Source organism: Cyrtonyx montezumae, unplaced genomic scaffold (assembly GCF_038088225.1).
Source record: "Cyrtonyx montezumae isolate F1298 unplaced genomic scaffold, pur_monq_1.0 scaffold_8, whole genome shotgun sequence".
In the NCBI taxonomy this organism is placed as follows: domain Eukaryota; kingdom Metazoa; phylum Chordata; class Aves; order Galliformes; family Odontophoridae; genus Cyrtonyx; species Cyrtonyx montezumae.
This window is the reverse complement of record NW_027072089.1, coordinates 43,626,895-43,646,835: the sequence shown is the minus strand read 5'-3', so window position 1 is coordinate 43,646,835 and position 19,941 is coordinate 43,626,895. Positions and strand designations below refer to the sequence as shown.

At 40.5% G+C, this 19,941-nt stretch overlaps 1 protein-coding gene and 1 long non-coding RNA gene across 3 annotated transcripts in view; one reads left to right on the top strand and one right to left on the bottom strand.

Moving 5' to 3' along the window:
• Positions 1–19,941, top strand: part of LOC136058856 (uncharacterized) — a 440,039-nt gene that overhangs the window by 23,952 nt on the left and 396,146 nt on the right. The gene's annotated exons all lie outside the window — the stretch shown is intronic.
• Positions 1–19,941, bottom strand: part of OSBPL1A (oxysterol binding protein like 1A) — a 70,908-nt gene that overhangs the window by 20,268 nt on the left and 30,699 nt on the right. Inside the window, exon 16 of one of the 2 annotated variants that reach the window (XM_065752597.1) lies at positions 6,103–6,265. The exons of the other annotated variant lie outside the window; for it this stretch is intronic. Coding sequence (XP_065608669.1) covers positions 6,103–6,265 — 163 coding nt within the window. The remainder of the gene's footprint in view (positions 1–6,102; positions 6,266–19,941) is intronic. 2 annotated transcript variants of the gene reach the window in all.

Below are 19,941 nucleotides of genomic sequence, written 5' to 3'. Positions count from 1 at the left end.
TGAATATGCAGATCACAGAAGAGTCAAGAACAGGACAAAATATTAATCCATGAATGGGCTGTGCCACAACACCTCCACTCTCCCTAGAGTGGTTGAGAACTAGAAACATGAAGATCTTTGGTTACGATAAAAACATCTATTCCTCTCCTCATCAAGTCAGTACTGAAATTAAGCCAGTTGCTAGGGAATGAAAAGAGCTGCCAGCTGGTGCTGAGGATATGCTAAAAAAGTGGACTGGCACTCCAGAAAATCATCTCACAAGTTTCCCTAAGTGTATCAATCTAGTTATATGCCAATTTATGATATAACATGGTGGGTACTGTCTGTACCAAGTAGGATAAGCAGATGAATTTTTACCTGCAGACAACTCTGTTACATGAAATAGAAATTTCTTCAAAGATCCTAAGACCAGGTAATCAGAAAAACATTGCTGCATAACCTAATATCATAGAGGAAGAGACCTTCTAGTGGTGTAAGACAACCTGGACCTCAGCATCCCAACCCACACTGTACAGCCAACATACGACAATCTGTAAGCCTCTTGAAGTCAAGTCCTGTTGAAATTAATGCTTAACTGTGCCAGCAGTTATTGTAACAGAGAAACCCTGAAACATGAAGGAAACCCTGCAACGTAACAGGAACCTGCCTGCTGTATGGCACCTTTATTTTTCTGTACTATCAGGTGCTGATGTTTTCAGCTAAGCATCATAACAATATTCCCAAAAATTCCATCAGTTTGAAATTCTGTAACAGATCTAGGACTCCAGAGGCAGAAAGGATAGGTAAGCAACACCAGAACCACTGATCATGCTAAGATACACTTTCAGCATAAGGATTTTTTAACACTACACGTGCTCAGTTCTCCAAATGCTGGCTTTAAAGCACGGTGCCAAGAGAAAATTATGTTGAAGTGACTGAGCTCAGCACCTGCAGACCTCTCCAGAGCTGGACAATGACCAGACAGCCTTGTCCAGGGCATGCGGCTTACCTAATAACAGCACAGCATGCTATATACAACAAATAACAGCAGAAGAATGAAACCAGATACAGTTACAAGAAATTCTCTCTCCATGGATGCCTCTCCCATTTTTCTGAGAAATGTGTCTCATTAAGAAGGTATGTCTACAGCAACTCCTGCCACCAAAGATCTCAATTTTCATTCCCAGAATCTCAGCTATTTCCTTCGACCCAACGAGCTTACCAAGCCTTCCGAATTCTTCTAGGTATCAAAGAAAACCCAGTACTGCACTGAATCTGACTGAAGAGGCCACTCAAACAGAGCTTTTCCCTGGGTACTTACCACTAACTCTTTTCTGAATTAAGATTTGCATACTCCCCCGTTACTGTAAAAAAAGATTTATATTCACAAGTTGCTGCAGAGCAGCTGTCAAACAGATGACTAGGAGAAAATGAGATTTTTTTTCTGGTGAACTGAAGGGGATGTGGGCTGTGAAGGTGGTGAGACAGAAGACTCCCTGTTCAAGAGCCAACATTAAGTGATCTTCAAGACAAGGAAAGGCTGAAAACAAAGCTCTCCAGCTCAAAACCTGAAGCACCACAGTAACAGTAAAAGCACTAGCTACATTTTGCAAGATTGGAAGAGCAAAGAAAAACAGAAACTTTTTAGTCAAAGAGTCACCTTCTACTTAAACAAGGGCTCAGCCTTCAGCTCCTTACGTAAGATTTAGACAATTTATTAGAAGAACAATTGTACTCCAGAAAGGCATTGTTGAACCATGGCGGTTAAACACAGACCAGATGGTTCCCACTCTCTGAGATGCCTAAATTTATTCTTTCAACTACCTTCAAGGTGGGAAGTCCACAGCTAGCAATATTCTCCCAGGGGTTGTGGAAAAAGTTGGATACACGTTCAAAAATGATATTTGACAATATACCCTAAACATGAAGGAAAGAGCTGTAAGTTCCCAAGCTGTGTGATGATAACTGGAGATAAATTAACTTGAACAGAGCTAGTGTACCATTTCTCGTACCATTAAGGAGAAGTATTTAAGAACACTGTGAGTCTACTTTTTTTCGAGGCTGAACAGACCCAGGTCTCTCAGCCTTTCCTCATAAGAGAGGTGTTCCACATCCTTTATCATCTTTGTAGCCCTCTGCTGGACTCTTTCCAGGAGATCCCTGTCTTTTTTACACTGGGGAGCCCAGAACTGGACACAGTACTCCAGGTAAGGCCTCACCAGGGCAGAGTAGAGAGGGAGGATCCCTTCCCTCGACCTGCTGGCCACACTCTTTTTAATGTACCCCAGGATCCCACTGGCCTTCTTGGCCACCAAGGGCACACTGCTGGCTCATGGCCAACCTGTTGTCCACCAGGACACCCAGGTCCCTCTCCTCAGAGCTCCCCCCCAGCAGGTCATCCCCCAACCTGCACCAGTGCATGCAGTTATTCCTCCCCACATGCAGGACTCTACATTTGCTTTTGTAAAAACCGTATTTGGCTCCTCCCTGCCCAACTTTCCATCCTGCACAGGTCTTGCTGAATGGCAGCACAGCCTTACAGAGAGTCAGCCATTCCTCCCAGCTTTGTATCATCAGCAAACTTGCTGAGGGTGGACTCTATCCCCTCATCAAGGTCATTGATGACGATGTTGAACAGGACTGGACCCAGCAGGGACCCCTGGGGAACACTCCCAGATGCAGGCCTCCAACAAGACTGCACTGCTGATCACAACCTTCTGAGCTCTGCACTGCAAGTGGACTCTGTATTTTTATGTTGTCTTTCATATCCTTCCCAAGGATTGTACACTTGCACCTGAAACTTCTCCAAGTCTCTAGAAGATGCCAATAGTCTTTGTAAATTTTGCTGCTTGTTCAGTGCTTCTTCCCCTCCCCAGCCTGCCACAAACCTAGAAGGAGAGTATGGCACATGTGAACTATTCAAACCTGCAGCCAAGAGCTCCTGTGCTCCATGTGCTATTGACTACATATTTCCACCACTCCCAGGATGCTCAGATGACAGCACCAGGATGCACTGTTAACTGACCTGTTCATCTGACTTGTTCAGAGTTTGGATTAATAAGACTCTAATGTTGCTGTTTTTAATACTAGATATTATAATTCTGTGGTACAACACAACTCCCATTTCCTGTGAGATCTTCCTTTCATGTTCAGTGCCAACTAAATCCACTGCAGTGGGAGAGAAGGAGTTACCATAACAGTCAGAAAGCACTGATATTAGCGTTATCAGTAAAAAGTGAAAAATAAAAAAAAATAGAGAAGACTTCAGCAAACAAACTACTGCCATAAGCAGTCTTACCACATGATAAATATTTTCTTCACCCCTGTCTTGGAAAAGAACGAGGGTATTTCTGTAATAGTACCCACAATTTCCACAAACAGACTTATCAGTGACCAGTTTAGTCTATGCCAACATTAGCAAATAGAAAGCCTCAGCTGGAGCAGATCTGCACACCAAACAGATGGTGTTGAAGGCTTAGCACTCAAACTAGCTACATTTCTGTTGGTTTTCTCCTCAGATTAGCTCTACTCTCCTACCATGGAACGAGTTATCTAATTGGAACTGGACTCTATCTTCTGATTCATCTTCATTCAAAAGTCCAATTCATGCACTCAGACTGCATGAATCAGAGCTTGGTAAATGGGGACAAGTTGCTGCTGCTGTGAACACACCCTGCATTCAAAAACGGGTTTGAAAATTGTTGCCTTGCTCTGAATCGTCACAGCTAGTGTTACTTTCGTTGAGAGAAAACAAGCAGAAAATACATAGAAAATAATCAATAAAAAAAATCAGCAGTGGCTCTTTCTTTCAACTCTGTAAGTCAAAGCCAAGGATTCATCAGCTCGAAGTAGAAGCTGAGTTATGCAATGCTCTCATTTCTACAAATTCAATCCTACAGTGGAGATTCAAAAATTCAGACAACTAGAAAAATACATAACTAGCTAAAGATGGGTGTCCTAACAAGACAGACATTATAAGTCATTGTTTTGCAAAATTTTTGAAGACTCAAAGTCCAAATGTTAGGACACCATCTAAATGTCTTTTCTTAGGACATCACCTTTTTCTAGTTACGTATTTTTTAGTCCAAATACCTTAAACTTTTATATGTTACATTATATATAAACATTATATATATACACATATATTGCTTCCAACAATTGGGTCCATTGTTCTCCGCTAGGAAAATTTTGCCATAACCCATCCCATTAGCACAAACAAGGAGACCCATACCCCTGAACTCTGAAGCAGTGTTGTATGTCCCCTGACCTCCCTGTTCTCATTGTATTGCTGTCCTCACAGTCCTTCTGGCTGAGCCTCCACAGACATGGCAGTAAAGTAAGAGGGTTAGAAGAGTATTATCAGAATCCCAGTGAACACAAACAAAAAAAACAGAGCACAACGTGCCCCATATCACACCCATAAAAATCTAATTCCTTTTGCACTTACAGCCGAAGTCCTAAGATACATCCAGCAGCCAGCAAACCACGTCACATTCCCCCTTCCCTAGCCTATAAAAATCAGAGTACCCCTCCCTCAAACATGTGCCCTCAGAGACAGAGGACCCAAATCACTGCAAAGCAATGAATGTGAGCAGCCCAGAAAAGAGAGACTAATGTTAAGTCTGATGAAGTTGACAGACAGTCAAGAAAGTGAGCTGTCCTGCAAAATTATTTAAATTGCAATCAAGATAAATTACATCAAATAACTTCTCCCAGAAGAGCAAGTGACATACATATATATATATAAATATATATATATGTTATACTGAGCATGTATATGTATATATATGAATAAATAAAGGTTTCACAGCACTTTCGAGCAGTAAGAACACCCCCTCTCTTAACCAGAGAGGGAGTTTTGGACACTTATATTCAAGAGGACAATGCTGGGTTATTTAGGACAGGTACAGAGTAACAGATCTCTAACAGCTGAGCTTCTCTCACATACAGAAAAGCAAGCCTGGCTGGAGAGACTACATTCCAGCAGCACCACATAAACAAATATTCTCTGCTTTGTTGCAACAAGCAAAGAGCCTGAGGCCTTTCAGAAGAATTGTTCTTTTGCTTCTTGTTGAAGAACCTGTTTCTAGTGTTCTTCAATCTCTTCTTATGGAAGGCTTGATAAATTTCTTACTGTGCCAAGGAGCAGTCTATTGTTAATTCACTGAGTTTCTGTGCCATACTTGAGACACACTAAACACAGACTCCATATTTTGCCTGGTTTTATTCTCTGCTTAGTTAAGCTGTACGCTGCAGAAAATCCATTGAAGAAACTGGGAAGGCTTCTTTTCTTATCTGTCAGAAGCATCAGACAGTTGAACTTGGACAAAAGTAACCCCCATTCACACTTCCTTGTGAAGTGTGCCATCCCAATACAATTATCTACTACATTTAGACTGTGTTCGCCCTCAAGGTCTTTGAGATCCTTCACAGCAGTAATTCAGCTGTGCATTGTGGGATTAACCAATTACAGCTGTTACTAAGCTGCACTATGTACAGCCTCTCTATACCAATGCATGTTGTAATTCTCTTCATGCAATTCAGAGTTTCCCAAAATCCTTATTTGCACGTTCTGCATGCAAAATACAAAGGATACTACACATCAGAGAATCATCAGAAGATACAGCTGAATGCACAAAAGATTTTGATTCATAATCTTCTTGCACCTGTGACACTTAAGGTATACAGAAGGGAAATAAAATAAGCCTTTCTTAATTTCGTTATCCCTCAAATACAGTGTATTTTCCTCACAGACCTTAAGAACAAAAGAGCAACACCACCACGGAGAAAACAAGTCACAAGCTTCCAGATACAGTTACATACCCTAAAATAGGAGTCACACATTTTGCTATTTAAAAAAAGGGCGTAGACACCCAAGCAATCGGATCTTTTATGACTGTCCCGAATTTTGTAGCTTTCTGTCATGCTCAGATGAAATGATACAATTCTACAGGTGAACCTGGGAAAGATTTTAGAGGCGCGCTCAAAGCACGTGAAGCATTCTCCTTAAAACAGTTCCACAGTAGAAAGACAAATATTTCACTTAGAATAAGACTGCTCCCCCCACCCCTCCAAGGCAATCACCATGCACATGCTGGCTACACACTGGACATCGTTACTTACCTGAAACAGCATCATAGAACTGCTCCTCACTGATGATGCTGAGAGGAGGAGATCCCTTAACCAGAGACTGCTCTAGTTCATGGTGCTCAGTAGCTAGTGTCTCTAACGCTTCTGACAAGATCTTGTTTTTCTCCTGCTCATGCTCCAGTTTCAAATTCCTCACCTATAAGTAGATACATGTATGAATAAGACCTCATCTCTCCGGAGAATGCGTAGCTGAAAGCTATACAGAAAATAGACTGATAAATAAGTAACTGATTCAAAGGCAAACAGCTGGAACTGAAGCCACACAGATTAATGAGAATAGTACAGTATTAATGCGACCACAGTATGGTTGCTACTCAGCATTTTTCAAGTAGCTGAGAAATCTGTCAGGTAACGTTTAATACTATAGACTGAAATTCCACAAGTAAATTCAAATCAGATAACTGCACCTTAAAACTGAGGGGAAACATTTACAGCTCTACTTGGACGACCTTAAATATGAAGTTACAGTAATCAGTTTCCACATGCACCAAGCTCCTTGTACAAGTCTGCTCTAATTTGGGCCAAGAAGCATCATCTGAATTGAATTACAGAGCAAATGGCACAGCCAGCTACAAATAACTGCAAATGAACTATGAGCTGAAAATATTTAACCCTGAGGATTAGAGAAGGAGGTGAAAAAAGAGATTCTTTTACTAACTAGTTTAACTTCAATGTAAATAGCTCTCTCTCTGCACTCCCAAAACAGTTTACAGAGGAGCCAGAAGCCAACAAGGGAAGAAGACCAGCCACCAGATGGAGGGAAGGTTTTTCTGTTTTTAAAGCCCACACATGCAATAAGCACCAGAGAGGAGGCTGATATCTGCATCTTGAGTCCAATACTAATAACAGGAGTGCAACATGTCCTTTCTCTTTCCTTCTTTCACCCTTTTTTTTTTTTTTTTGTCATTGGTGCTTTCCCACCTCCTCCTTTCTTTCAGGGAAGAGGAGCCAGCTCAGAATCACAGACTATCCCAAGTTGGAAGGGACTGGCAAGGATCATCAAGTCCAACTCCTGGCTTCACACAGGACCACACAAAAATCCAAGCCCTAGATCTGAGAGTATGGTCCAGATGCTCCTTGAACTCCATCAGCTTGGTGCCATGCCCACAGCCCCGTGCAGCCCATCCCATGCCCACCGCCCGGTGGTGCAGCACTGTCCCTAACCCCCAGCCGCCCCTCCCCTGACACAGCTCCATGCCATTCCCTCGGGCCCTGTCGCTGTCACATAGAGCAGAGCTCACTTACAAAAGCTTTACCATCCTCTGCTGTAACAACCACTCCAACAGTGCTTTCAGAATCAGGCACAAATGACGGGATGAGAATTCAGGGGCTAGGAAGGAAATACCAGAATAGATTTTACCACTTCCAGAGAGGCGTTTCTATTCTGGCAGTAACATAACCACTGGAGAAAGAAAGAATGATGGAAGAAATTCCCACCCCCTCAGTTTGTGTCAAATACTATAGTATACTATATTAAATAGATGAGCTGCTTTGGCTGTCTTGCTCTGAATGTAGAGGGGCAATCCAATTAAATGGTAATTAAAGAGTACAAAATTAGGTTGCTAATAGAAAGCAATAAAAATCAGTAAGTCACTTACTATCCAACAGCTTTATCTTGAAAAAAATGAAAAAAAAGCTGGACTAGTTAAGGCCACTTTCATTTGAATTTTGTTGTAGAGGTCCCAACAAAGCCAATTACTGCAATGTTTCACAGAAGTCAGACATGTCACTGGAAAAGATCTCTTGGTAAGGAGGTTTTGCAGGGGTTACATTCTGTGTGCTATCGAACAGCAAAGGAACTGCCCAGTTAGAGAAATTAGATTACTACTGTGCTCTTAAAAAGGAGAGGATGAAGAAGTGCAACTAAAGTGCTGCTTTTCATTATTATTAAACAGCAACAAAAGGAAACTAGTTATTAAAATGGTCTTTACAAATTATTTTGCCGTTTTAAGAGTTAGATGGACTAGAGGGAATGGCTCCAAGTTGCACCAGGGGAAATTCAGACTGGATGTTAGGAAATAATTCTTCTCCAGGCTCTGCAATGGGCTGCCCAGGGAGGTGTCAGAGTCACCAACCCTGGAGATAATTCAAGGAACGTTCAGCTGTTGTGTTGAGGAACATGGCTTAGAGAGAACTACTGGTGATAGGTGGTGAGTTGGACTGGATCATCTTGTAGGTCTTTTCCAGCCTTGGTGATTTTATGATTCTATGATCCTCTAATGTTCTGATATATGACTTGAATATTTAGCTAAAACTTAAGACTCAGTGCTACTTAAAATGAAAGAAAATTGAAGTATACAAATATACCTCAGATCTTCTCTCTGCTTCCACAAAAACCATGGTAGTCTGACTAAACAAGCAACAACAGATACAAGCTCAAAACGCAAAAAAGTCCCGTACTGACTTTATGGTCCCTCCGCCCTATCATAATATATAGCTATTCAGAACTGCAGCAGCTGTGCTGAAAGCCAGATACCCTTTTGGAAAATGATTAGTCAGGTTAATGGTAAGGTTCATTCTTCTGTGTACTTCCAGAATGCCTATTTGCCAAACACTTCTTATATAGCCATTATACACCAGTGGTAGGTAACAAAAAACCCTTTTTATCTATTATGTGTTTATGTATTTATCTATTATATCTATTACCACAATGCCAGAAGCTAACCAAAACATGCTTGCAATTTATGGATGTTCATTCATAAACAAATTATCTGGTTTTAAAACAACCTGAATTTAGTACTTGGGAGATAGGAAAATCCAACCCGAAACCTTTGCTGTCAGCACTAAATCTGAAGGATGGCCTGCACACACAGAGAGCCAAGATATGTCCACACTAACTTCTATAGCCTGAAGTTCAGTGCAGAGCTCTCCCAGCCCTGAGGGCAGTGGTTTGGAAATACTGTTCACACTTATACCAGGGCATCAGGCACCAAAGTGGATCAATAGTCATAAAAATACAGGTATCTCTGGAGAAGCAATCTTCTTTGAAATACACAAACTATTACTTTTTTTCCTTTTCTTTCTTTCTTTTTTTTTTTAAACACAAAGCAATTTTAAGTGATATCACCATTTTGTCATCTTGTCATTTATTATTGACCAGCTACATGTTCTAAAATCTTCCCTGTGGTAATTTGACTGTGAAATAAAGACTTCTAATGAATACATTATTTTTTTTCCTCAGAACTACACTTTCCATTCTCCTAAGCTTAGGGAAGGTGTGGACAGGTTTGAAATATTTTCAAAGCACAAGTTTATACAACAGCATAAAGGACTAACTGGACTACAGGTGTTTCCATAGCATAAGAAGTAATAGCTTTTATGCATAATTTTTCCCATACTCTACTTTTGATTCACAAGACTTAAATGCTTAAATTCTGAGATGAAGTATACTGTCCTCCTAGCTATTCTGTCATATTTCTGGAAGTGACACTTCAGCTCTATCACAGTTTTTTTCTTGCCCATCCTGACTTTTGAGTGCATTTTACACACACTGACACAAATACTTAAATATAAATAAGGATGCTGCAGGTGTCAGTGTATACACAAGCTCTGGAAACTCAGTTCAACCACATCCAGGAAAATACTAGAACAGACACACTATTGACAGTGTGTGTAAGGCACAGCCTGTGATGTAGCCATGCTTTTTGTACCTTTGTAGCTGTGCCTGAGCTGAGAAAGTGACAGATGGCAATTCTTATCACACTGGGTTCAGCTCCTCTTCTTCCAGCTAGAGAATGGGTGTCGTCGTTTGGTGCCTGCTGCTGGTCTCTGCAACACCAATGTCTGCACTGTAAGCTCTCAGAGCTTCATAGAGACAGCAGTACAGGGCACTCCAGTGAGCCCAGCATGAAACCAGCTAAAATCTTTGTTCAGCTGGTCAGGCTCTGTACCTGACCCTTGTCAGAAACTATGTTGTACAAAAGCAATTAAGAGTCGATCAGGGACCTTTGGCTTATGCTTGTCCTGTTAAACAATGACAGTTAACATCAGCCTTGTTTTCAGCTCTAAGTGGAATGCTATTATAGTGAAATATCAGATTTATAATTGCTAATGGAAACTAACTAGCTTTGTCTCAAAGAAATAAGCACACACTCAATCACTGCTGCTACAAGCACAACTTTCACCTGATACACTGACACAGAACCACCAAGAGATGACTTCAGTATCTAGGTCAGCAGCAATTTATGTTTTTTAAACACCTCAACCGGAATGATTTGATACCAACATTCTGGTAGGTGGCTTCACTTCTGGTTTAGCTGAAGGGAAGTCCTTGTAGACATTAACGACTTCAGGCTGTAAGCACTAAACAGTGAATTCAAGTAGTAGAATCTAGTTATTTTAGTAATCAGCTCTCTATCTATCATTTTTATTTAAAGGAAAGCACCAAGCTGTCTGCAGACACTGCTATAGTCTTCCCATGCCACCAGAAATCCTGCTAAACCCAAGAGCATTATTTAAAAGTTAACACCTTCACTGCAAACACCAGGAAAGTTCATGTGCCACTTCCAAAACAATAAATAGCTTCTCTGTGTCACAAACACCAGTCCCATTCCTCTCCACATCTTTAGCTAACGAGGTAGGTGGAAGACTAGTAACATGCATCAGACCACTACTTCTCCTCTTTTTCTTTATTTAAAGGCTGAAGTCTTGAAGTATATCTGTGAAGCTGTAACCAAAGCTTCTCTGTCCATCCTGAAGACATCTCAGTACAATACACAAAATACTTGCTTTGTGTGGTGCTGGATGCTTTTAATTTAAATTGAGGCCCAACAACAGTAGCACTTTTGTAGGGTAAGAAAGGGTCATACCACTGTACACCCAGCTAATAAATGATTATCTCAGCAACATGCTGTTGCAGCTGCAAGTAAATCATCTAAAGACAACACACAGCAAGGAAAGCATAGCACAAATCTCAACAATGTGTAAAGCTACCTGCCTTTAACATTAAAACAGAAAATTAAGATGCATCATACCCTTGCTCTAAAGTTTCCCTGAACTGAGAGAGAGAAAAGACAGACCTCATAATACCTCAGTACAGTTTAGTTGAATCCTTTCTTTCAAAAAGTACTCAACTTCAGTGCTAGGAATAAGAATATCCAAAATACGCAGACTTTCAAGTTGTGCAGGAAGGAAGAACCACTTCTTTTACATAGCAACCACCAGGGGATCAGAAGGCAGTCTCCGCGCAGTGTCAGTACACCACGTACCACATCTGCTCTGCAATAAGCTGATGGCAGGAACGGTGCTCTTACACTACCTTACTGATGCCTCTGATGGCTCAGAAGCGGAGCTCCGATCCGCAGAATGAATGGCTTTATTCAACTATTACAGAAATTCCTTCCTCCTAAAAACATCACTGCATATGAAACATTTGCCATGAAGCACAGGTGCAAGGATTCATGTTTTCAGCAGCAAGCTAAGGGCTAGTCTAATATTTAGCTTAAAATTAATACTTAAGCAAACAATTAGAAAAAATGCCTCTACAGCAGAACTGCCAGTTTTCAGTGGATATCTTCTGACATTAAATGCAGTCCTTCCTGTAACAAAGTAAATGTCAATCAAACCTGCAATTTGTTTCATGCAATTCTATGGAACTGTCAATCTTTCAGAGTCTGCTACTCTTTCAGTGTACTGAAAGACGTAACCTGACGGGCAAAGTTATGCCTTGGAACTCATTACGCTATGGAAATCTATTCAGAAGAAGCACTGGGAATTAAACATAGGATTCTCTCCCTCATTCTGTGATCTTCATAACAAACTGAACCAAAGATCTTGCAGTTTGCCACCTCAAAGCAGAGAGTCTGAGATACATACACTGTCTATTCTAACAGACAAGCTCAGTCGTGATTTTGCTGTTAGCACAATACTGTCCCTATTTCTAGTGCCTCCAGGCATGAGCCAATTCTTTGTGATGACTAGTTTAAGCTAGTGCTGAGTAAATCTGTTATTCTTTTACATTTAATGTAGAAAAAGAGCTATGCAGTTTTGAGAGGAGTCCAGTCTGCCTCTGCAGCTTGGACAAAACCATTTAAATTTCATCAAGGAAGAAATTTAAAGACAAAGAATAATCTCCAAGGCATATCTATTTGAAAATGGAAGAGTTCTGTTTATTTTGTTGGCTAGATTAGAACCACGCTGTTAGAGCACTGTAATTTCACAGGATCTGACTCTACAAAAGTGCTTTCAAATTTTCTGCTACCTACAGCGGTACTTAACCAGGCAGCTACTGAAATGAAACTGAAACCAGTTCCTTTCATTTGGAGTCCTCGTTGTTTTAAACACGCTTGACCTTCACAGGAAGCTTTCCAGAAAGAAAGAAAAAAAAAGGCTCAGTTTTTAACCTCTGTTTATGGGACTTAACTCTCACTAAGCACAAATACTAATATGGTATGAATTTGTCTAGTCCTGCTTTCACCCTGCTCCCCACCCTCTCCCATTCACTCAAAAACCCAACCAGGGAAATGTAAACATGCCCAAGTACAGCATTTGACTTGCCAGAGAAAAGAACAGATTCTTTATAAATACTCTTATGACAGACAAATTAAACTGTAAAGGTGACAGCTCACACTGGGAACACTGTTGGTTGGTTTTTTTTTTTTTTTGCTTTAAACTAGCAGATAGTCAGTTTCATGAATACATCACTAGATTCCTAAGGCCCTAAAACATGTAAATGTCATACAAAACTGAGTTTTATCTGTTTGCACATGAGCGCGGAGCTTTTCTGCTGACTCACCACTCCTTATCACTACCAGCCACAAGCAACATTTACCACATTACCTATGTTAAGGTCTTGTATCATAACTTCTTCTGCAGTGAAGAAGCTCCTGTAAACTTGGCCCATGCTCACCCCAGGGGTACTGTACCAAGAAAATCATTACTTTACTTCACCCACTGATTACTGCTTAGGTTCTTGCTCTCTGTGCTATAAGCTTACCAGTTACCTGCCTTTGGAGATCTATTAGATCTTTAGTTAAATATAGAATACTCAGGTAGCACTTGTCAGTGACTTGAACTACTGCTAGTGCAATTACTGAAATGCAAAACGAGATGTGAACAGTTAATCAAGGACAAACTGAGCTCTCTGACAATCGCTAGAGAATTACTTACTGTATCACAAGACAACATCAGTCCACCACAGAAGTCTGGCCAACTGAGTCTGCAGCTACAGCACAGGAGTACCATATCTTATCAAAGTCATCATATTCAAAAGAGAAAAATCCGGATGATAACATAACATTTTGCTTTCTTTTAGACTCATATACAGGCAGTGCCACCTGTAAATCATCAAATTTCCTTTTTGTTTAAAGGCTGAAAGGCTTTCAAACACGCAAGCAAACCCCATGCATACCAATTTGAAGTCCGAGTCATCTATTCACTTAAATTCCAACTCAAAGCCCATAGAATAAACCAAAGACTTTGTGAATCGAGTCACAAGACTGCCTCAATTATTCCCCAGATGAACATAAGGATTCATTGTTAGTCAACTACCAGCATTCACCTCAAAGTTCAAGAGGAGGAGTTTAGCAGAGCTCATTTGGAAAGGCTACATTTCTATGTCCTGGGTACAGAGTTAGAATATTTCCCTACTTCTGATTAATTAAAACAGTAACAGTCCACCTCAGCAAGATCATGCCAACACACAGACACTGAAGCAGCAGAAGAACTGTTATTCAAGAGAAGAGTTGGAGATCCTCTTCCAACATACAAATGCATTATCAAAATTCTTAATGTAAGACAACCGGGAACTATACACATGCTAGGGACAAAAAGACATTTCTTGTCTCCCACCTTTCCCTCCTAGAAGGCTGACACTTCTTCCTCAATGTGGTGCTTGCCGCTTCGCTTCCCATTTCCTGTTTCCACATTTGGCTGTAACAAAGTTTATCCAGAGGCCAATGAAGCACTGAAGTTTTAACCAATCAAGAACACTGCAGTCCTGAGCCAAGTTTCAGCTTTTCTGTTAGAGAAACTTGTTTCTTCCAAGAGATTCTGCACTGGTCAACTGTTAGCAGAGGCTTTTCTGTTCCATTTCTAATATAAAAATTTTTGGCATCCAGGTCTTATTCTCTGAAGTTTTTATCTTTTGCAGTTGCATTTTACTTAGATGACTCAATGTAAGCTGATAAACCTCATCAGAAATCTAGTTAGGTTTGATTGCTGCAGAATTTGCCAGCTTCCAGAGCAGACTCAGTCCCTGTTTGTGCTCCAGTATTGCTACAATGACCGTTACTCAAATGTAAGGAGTCCAAAGAAACAGCCTTCTGATTTTGTCCTTTTCTCTTAAGCATTGTTTCTATTCCAAGGCAAACTGAAATTAAATATGGCTGCTATTCACATTTGCCAATAGGTTAAGCCAAAATAAGCTGGAGCTGAATGATATCAGTGATGTTCAGGAAGTTTATTTCAAGTTGCAGAGCAGCAAGACTGTAAAAACAAAAAAACTCCACACCCCAAGGTACTCCACTGCCCTAGTGAGATTAAGCATCTATCTCTTCAGAGGCAGATGCCACAAGTAACCTTATGCAACAAAGTGCCTTCTTCAATCCAATACATAAATATTGATGCCAACAGCATGAGAGCAGTATGTTGTTACATGTTTTCAGATCTGACAAGGACTTTTTTTTTTTTTGGCATCTTCAGAGAGGCTCTGGATACCTTCGAAGTTGGTTAGCCTGCTCTCTGTGAAACTAAGATGTAAGGGTTCTTACGCACACAGGAAACATTTCCTTTTTATTCTTAAAGTCTGTTTTGTTTTGAAAATGGGTTTTAAGGCTGTTTTGATCTAACTACTTCCCTTTCTCAGTACACACTATTGACTACTTTGATCAACCTGTTTGAATCCCCTTCTTCCATGCTTCTTCCAAGCTGGATCACAGCAAATACTTGAATTAATGCTTTCCCTTTTGAAGTGATTGCCACATCTTTGCTCTATTTCTCTTTGGCTTTTACTGGCTTTCTAGCGCTACTACACAACTGGGCATAAGATCAGCTTCCTTTTAATAAAAATTAACACACGTGAAGCTGGTTGTTTGTTCTGCCATCTCCAGTTTTGGAATCCTAATCATATTAGTTGCTATCTAGTTAATCATATAGATGACCTAGAAGTTGTTTCTGAAGCCCAACAAACCTGCATGCCATACAGGTATTTCACAATTATAAAACACTCAGATGCTTTATTCACTTGTTCTTATTTAGAACAGAAATGCTCAACCAAGTATGGATGCTAACAGTTAAATATGAAAAAAATTCTAAACTCCTGTTTAGGCTAGAAGTCAATAGAGGGCTTCACAATGCAGTGCTACAGTTCAGTTCTCTAAATGAAATCTACCTTGGTCACTTCCTGTATCTGAGAACAGATGCTTTTCAGCTTTTCAGTATGAAAGAATCAGACTACATAGATAGACACAAACACAGAATCTCAGTGTTCCTTGAGATTTTAGAATGACTTGCAGCGTTAAGAAATGTGTGTCTCTGTAGTGATTTTTTTTTCCTCTCAGAACTTGTTCTGACTTTATGCCAAAGCAGACAACAGCAGGCAGACAGAAGCTAGGCCTGGAGTAGGCTGTTAACACACTTCCTGGAATTTGAGCATCTCGTACAGAAGTTCATTCTGCATTTAGGGCAGACAGATAGCTGTTCTCGGGGCTACGGAAATCCAACATTAGGTCAAATTAGCAAAAAGACATTTGCATACCGAGAATGTGAAATATCATTTCCCAGTTTGCATTTTTGCTAGAAAACAAACACCACAGTTAGCCTAAAATATGACATCTACTGTTACATTACAATAAGATGCTATGCAACATCACTCCAATGACACAGAACAGCTAGAGAGTGCAAACAAACATTCAGACTTGATGGAACAGTTCTCTCCTTTTGAATAATCTCAAATCACTACTCAAATAATAATCTCAAATTACTAATTTTTCCGTGCTATTCATTGCTGCTTAGGTCTTTCTTTGTCAATAACCAAGGATCAGAGCAGATCAAACGAACCTAATTCTGAGTTACATATTCTTCTATGGACTTTAAGCTCATCTAGACTTAAATCTGCAGCAAATGTTTTTAAATGATAAATCTTTTATCATTTCTCAATGTGCAATCTATCAGCATTTCCAGCTCTGAGAAAGAAGTAGCCCGAACTTAAATTTCTGGTAAACTCTTTTATGACATCCTCCAATAAAAAAAACCATCAATTCCCAAAAGAACACTAGAGGGTAGATTTGATGAAAGTGTGAGCCTGAGGAATGTCAAACTCTTCCCGTCAAACTCTTCCCTTCACCCCTCCCAAAGTGAAACAGGATCTGATAGGTTAGAGTGACAGGTTGCTTTTAAGATTCTTTAAATAGCATGTGGGTGCAAAGACAAAAGTTAAAAAACACAGACTGTACATTATCAGCTGACTTATGACACACGGTTCCCTCAGATTTTCTCCAATGACTATATTCTGCTGCTTCTTAACTACTACGTGGACATTTCAAAGGAAACAGCATCAAGATGACTTTTTATGCGTAACTAGCTGCCTCGCTTATGCATAAATTCTCTCACTGAAGTACTCAGCCTCCAGAAAAAGCCTATAACTGAGAGCTATACACCAGTATATGCTGGGGGCCACCCAGCTGAAAAGCCACTATGTAGAAAAGGACCTGGTAGATATCAAGTTGAAAGTGAGCCAACAGCACAACCTTGCAGCAAAGAAGAATAATGGTTTCCTAATGCATTCTTGGCTGCATTAGGAAATGTACCACCAGAAGGCCAAACCTGGAGCTCTGAATCCAGTTCTGGGCTCCTCAGCTCAAGACAGACATGGATGCAATAAAGTTCAACATAGGGACAGCAAGGTGATCAAAGGACTGAAGTACTTCTCCTTTGAGGAGAAGCTGATAGAGCTGTGAGGGCCTGGAGATGAGGAGGCCTGAGTGGGTCTCATAAATGTATAAATGCCTGAAAGACTGGCACAAAGAAGATGGAGCCAGTGGTGCCCAGTGCCAGGACAAGAAGCAACAGACATTTTTTTCATCAAGCAGGATGACCACAAACACTGGCGCAGGCTGCCCAGAATGGTTGTGGAGTCTCCACTGTTGGAAATGCTCATAAATTATCTGGACATGGCTTTAGGGAACTAGCTCTATAGGATGATATGTGTGAACAGTAGGAGTGGACAAAATGGTCTCCAAAGGTGCCTTCCAACCTCAGCCATTCTGTGATTCTGTGAGAGAGAGGTTAAAACTTAGCAAAAAGCGTGGGTTCAGAGGTGGAGGAAATACAGAAGAGATTTTCACTAATCATGGGGACAGATGCAACTGCCTGAAGTTTCAAGCTCTCCTAAAGGCTCATTTTCTCCTGAATTTGTTTTCTCTGACCTTGCAGCAAGGTGTTTCACTGGAACAGCAGGCAATTCAATCTGCATGCATAGCGCAGAATGCTTCCATAATTAATAGTTGCACTGGCATTTCCAGTAAGGTATAAGCTACTGACGTATATGGATTACCACATTACCTACAGGAGTTAAACTATTATCTTGACATATTCTCCATCAAAATGATGAAATCACCATGGATGACTTTTTGTCATTGCGTTATGTCTGTCAATTCAAATTCTTCAAGCTCCTGCATGTGCTCTTTTTGCTTTCCAGAAAGGTGAGAGTAGTTTTATTCTCCCTAACCTTTCTCTCACGATAGCTTGTGAGAAAGGCGGAAACGGCAAGAGGATAGGAACTAATAAGCAACACTATTAGATTTCAAGATTAATGAGGAGCTGTATTTCTTCTATTCAAGGGTCAACCAACATATCTAAACTAGCTTATTTTGTGAAAGCAGAGAAGCTGTGACTGCAAAAACCTCTCTGAAGTAGATGAAAAAGTTGATAGTCTCTTCTGGGACTGAAGTTCTAAGCTAAGGAATACCCTTATAATGTACACTGTGAACTTCCTTCAAAGACACATACTTGAAAGCCATTTCATAGAGTCTTGTAGTATATCTCTACATCTAAAAGTTACTGCATTGATATTCTGGTTTTAATATTAACAGCGTAATGGTAACAAGTACAAGAGGAAAGAAAATCATCCCTGTTCAGTACCACTGACTGAGTCCATATCTACCTTACAAGTAGCTTAGCATATAGCACCCTGTGAACACACATCATAGGCATCACTCCCAAATGCATTCTATAAAGACAGGAGATATGCAGATTAGGACACCAAAGCTAGATGTCCTCTTACGCTGCACTCTTCAGGGTATTCACAACAAATACATACGCTTCATTCAAAGGTTCGTTGTATCTTATTATTCCTTTGCAACAGCATTCAGCTTAGCTCTTTATTATAAAAGAAATATCATTTGCTTTGTGTGTGCTTATCAGCTATCCTCACATAAACACAGGCCAGCATTTCCAAGTTGCATTCCAATAACATGAAACACTTTTGTTTTTTTATTAAGTCTCTTACTGATGTGTTTACAAGGTTTACTACACTTGGAAAAGCACTACTTGGAGAAACAGGATACTAACACTCACTAATGACTATGTCTTACATGTACCTTTAAAGAAAAGTATAAAACCAATGATTTATTTTCAGTGTGTAAACACTTTTCAAAGATAGCCCATTTACCAATTCTAGTGATAACCTCAGTGACTCAGCAGACAGCATTATACAAATACATTTCTTCACCAGGCAGCACAGCACCAACACAATTCTGAATATTAATATTTCTTTTAAAATACCCTTTCAAAGTCACTGGCAGTTTGGTAGAGACTGACTGGCCAACAAGGACATGTGATTAAGACAATCACAGAAGTGAAATTCCACAGTGGCTCACCTCTATTATAAAAACACTATCAACTCTGAGGTATTATTTAATAAGACAGTGACACTGGTAATTTTGGTTGGGAAGTCAGTCAGGTGAAAACTAGTTTAAAAAAAAGAAAAAACAAGAACAACAAAAGGACATGCACATGCACACCACTAACACTACCTAAAAGGGGGACCATCCATTTTCATAGAATCACTGAGATTGGAAAAGACCTTCAAGATCATCCAGTCCAACCATCCACCTACCACCAATATTTCCTCTCTAAACTGTGCTCTTCAGTACAATATCTAAATGTTTCTTGAATATCTCTGGGGACAGTGACTCAACTACCTCCCTGGGCAGCCCATTTCAGTGTCTCATCACACTTTTGGAGGAGAAATTTTTCTTAAGGTCCAGACTAAGTCTCCCCTGGTGCAACTTGAGGTCATTCCCCTTCATTCTAATTGTCACTTACATGGGAGATGATGATGACCCCCACCTTGCCACAACCTCCTTTCAGGTGGTGGTAGAGTGCTATAGAGTCTCCTTTGAGCTTCCTACTCTCCAGACTGAATAATCCCACTCATAAGACTTGTGATCCAAACCATTCACAGCTTCTTCACTCTTCTCTGAACACACTACAGGGACTCAGTGTCTTCCCTGAAGTGAGAGGCTCAGAACTAAATGCAGTACTCGGTGTGACCTCATCAGTGTGGAGAACAGAGGAACAATCATTTCCCTGCTCTTGCTGAAACACTATTTCTGATAGATGGTCACCTGACCTCTTTGGTCACCTGTGCACACTGCTGGCTCACAATCAGCCAAGTGCTGACCAACACTCCCAGATCCTTTTTTTCCATGCAGCTTTCCAGCCATTCTCTCCATGCCTGCAGTGATACTTGGGGTAGCTGTGAACAAAATGCAGGACCCAGCACTTGGTCTTGTTGAACTTCATCTGACTGGTCTCAGTCAAGCTATCTAGCCTATCCAGATCCCTCACTAGGGCCCTCCTACACCCAGGCAG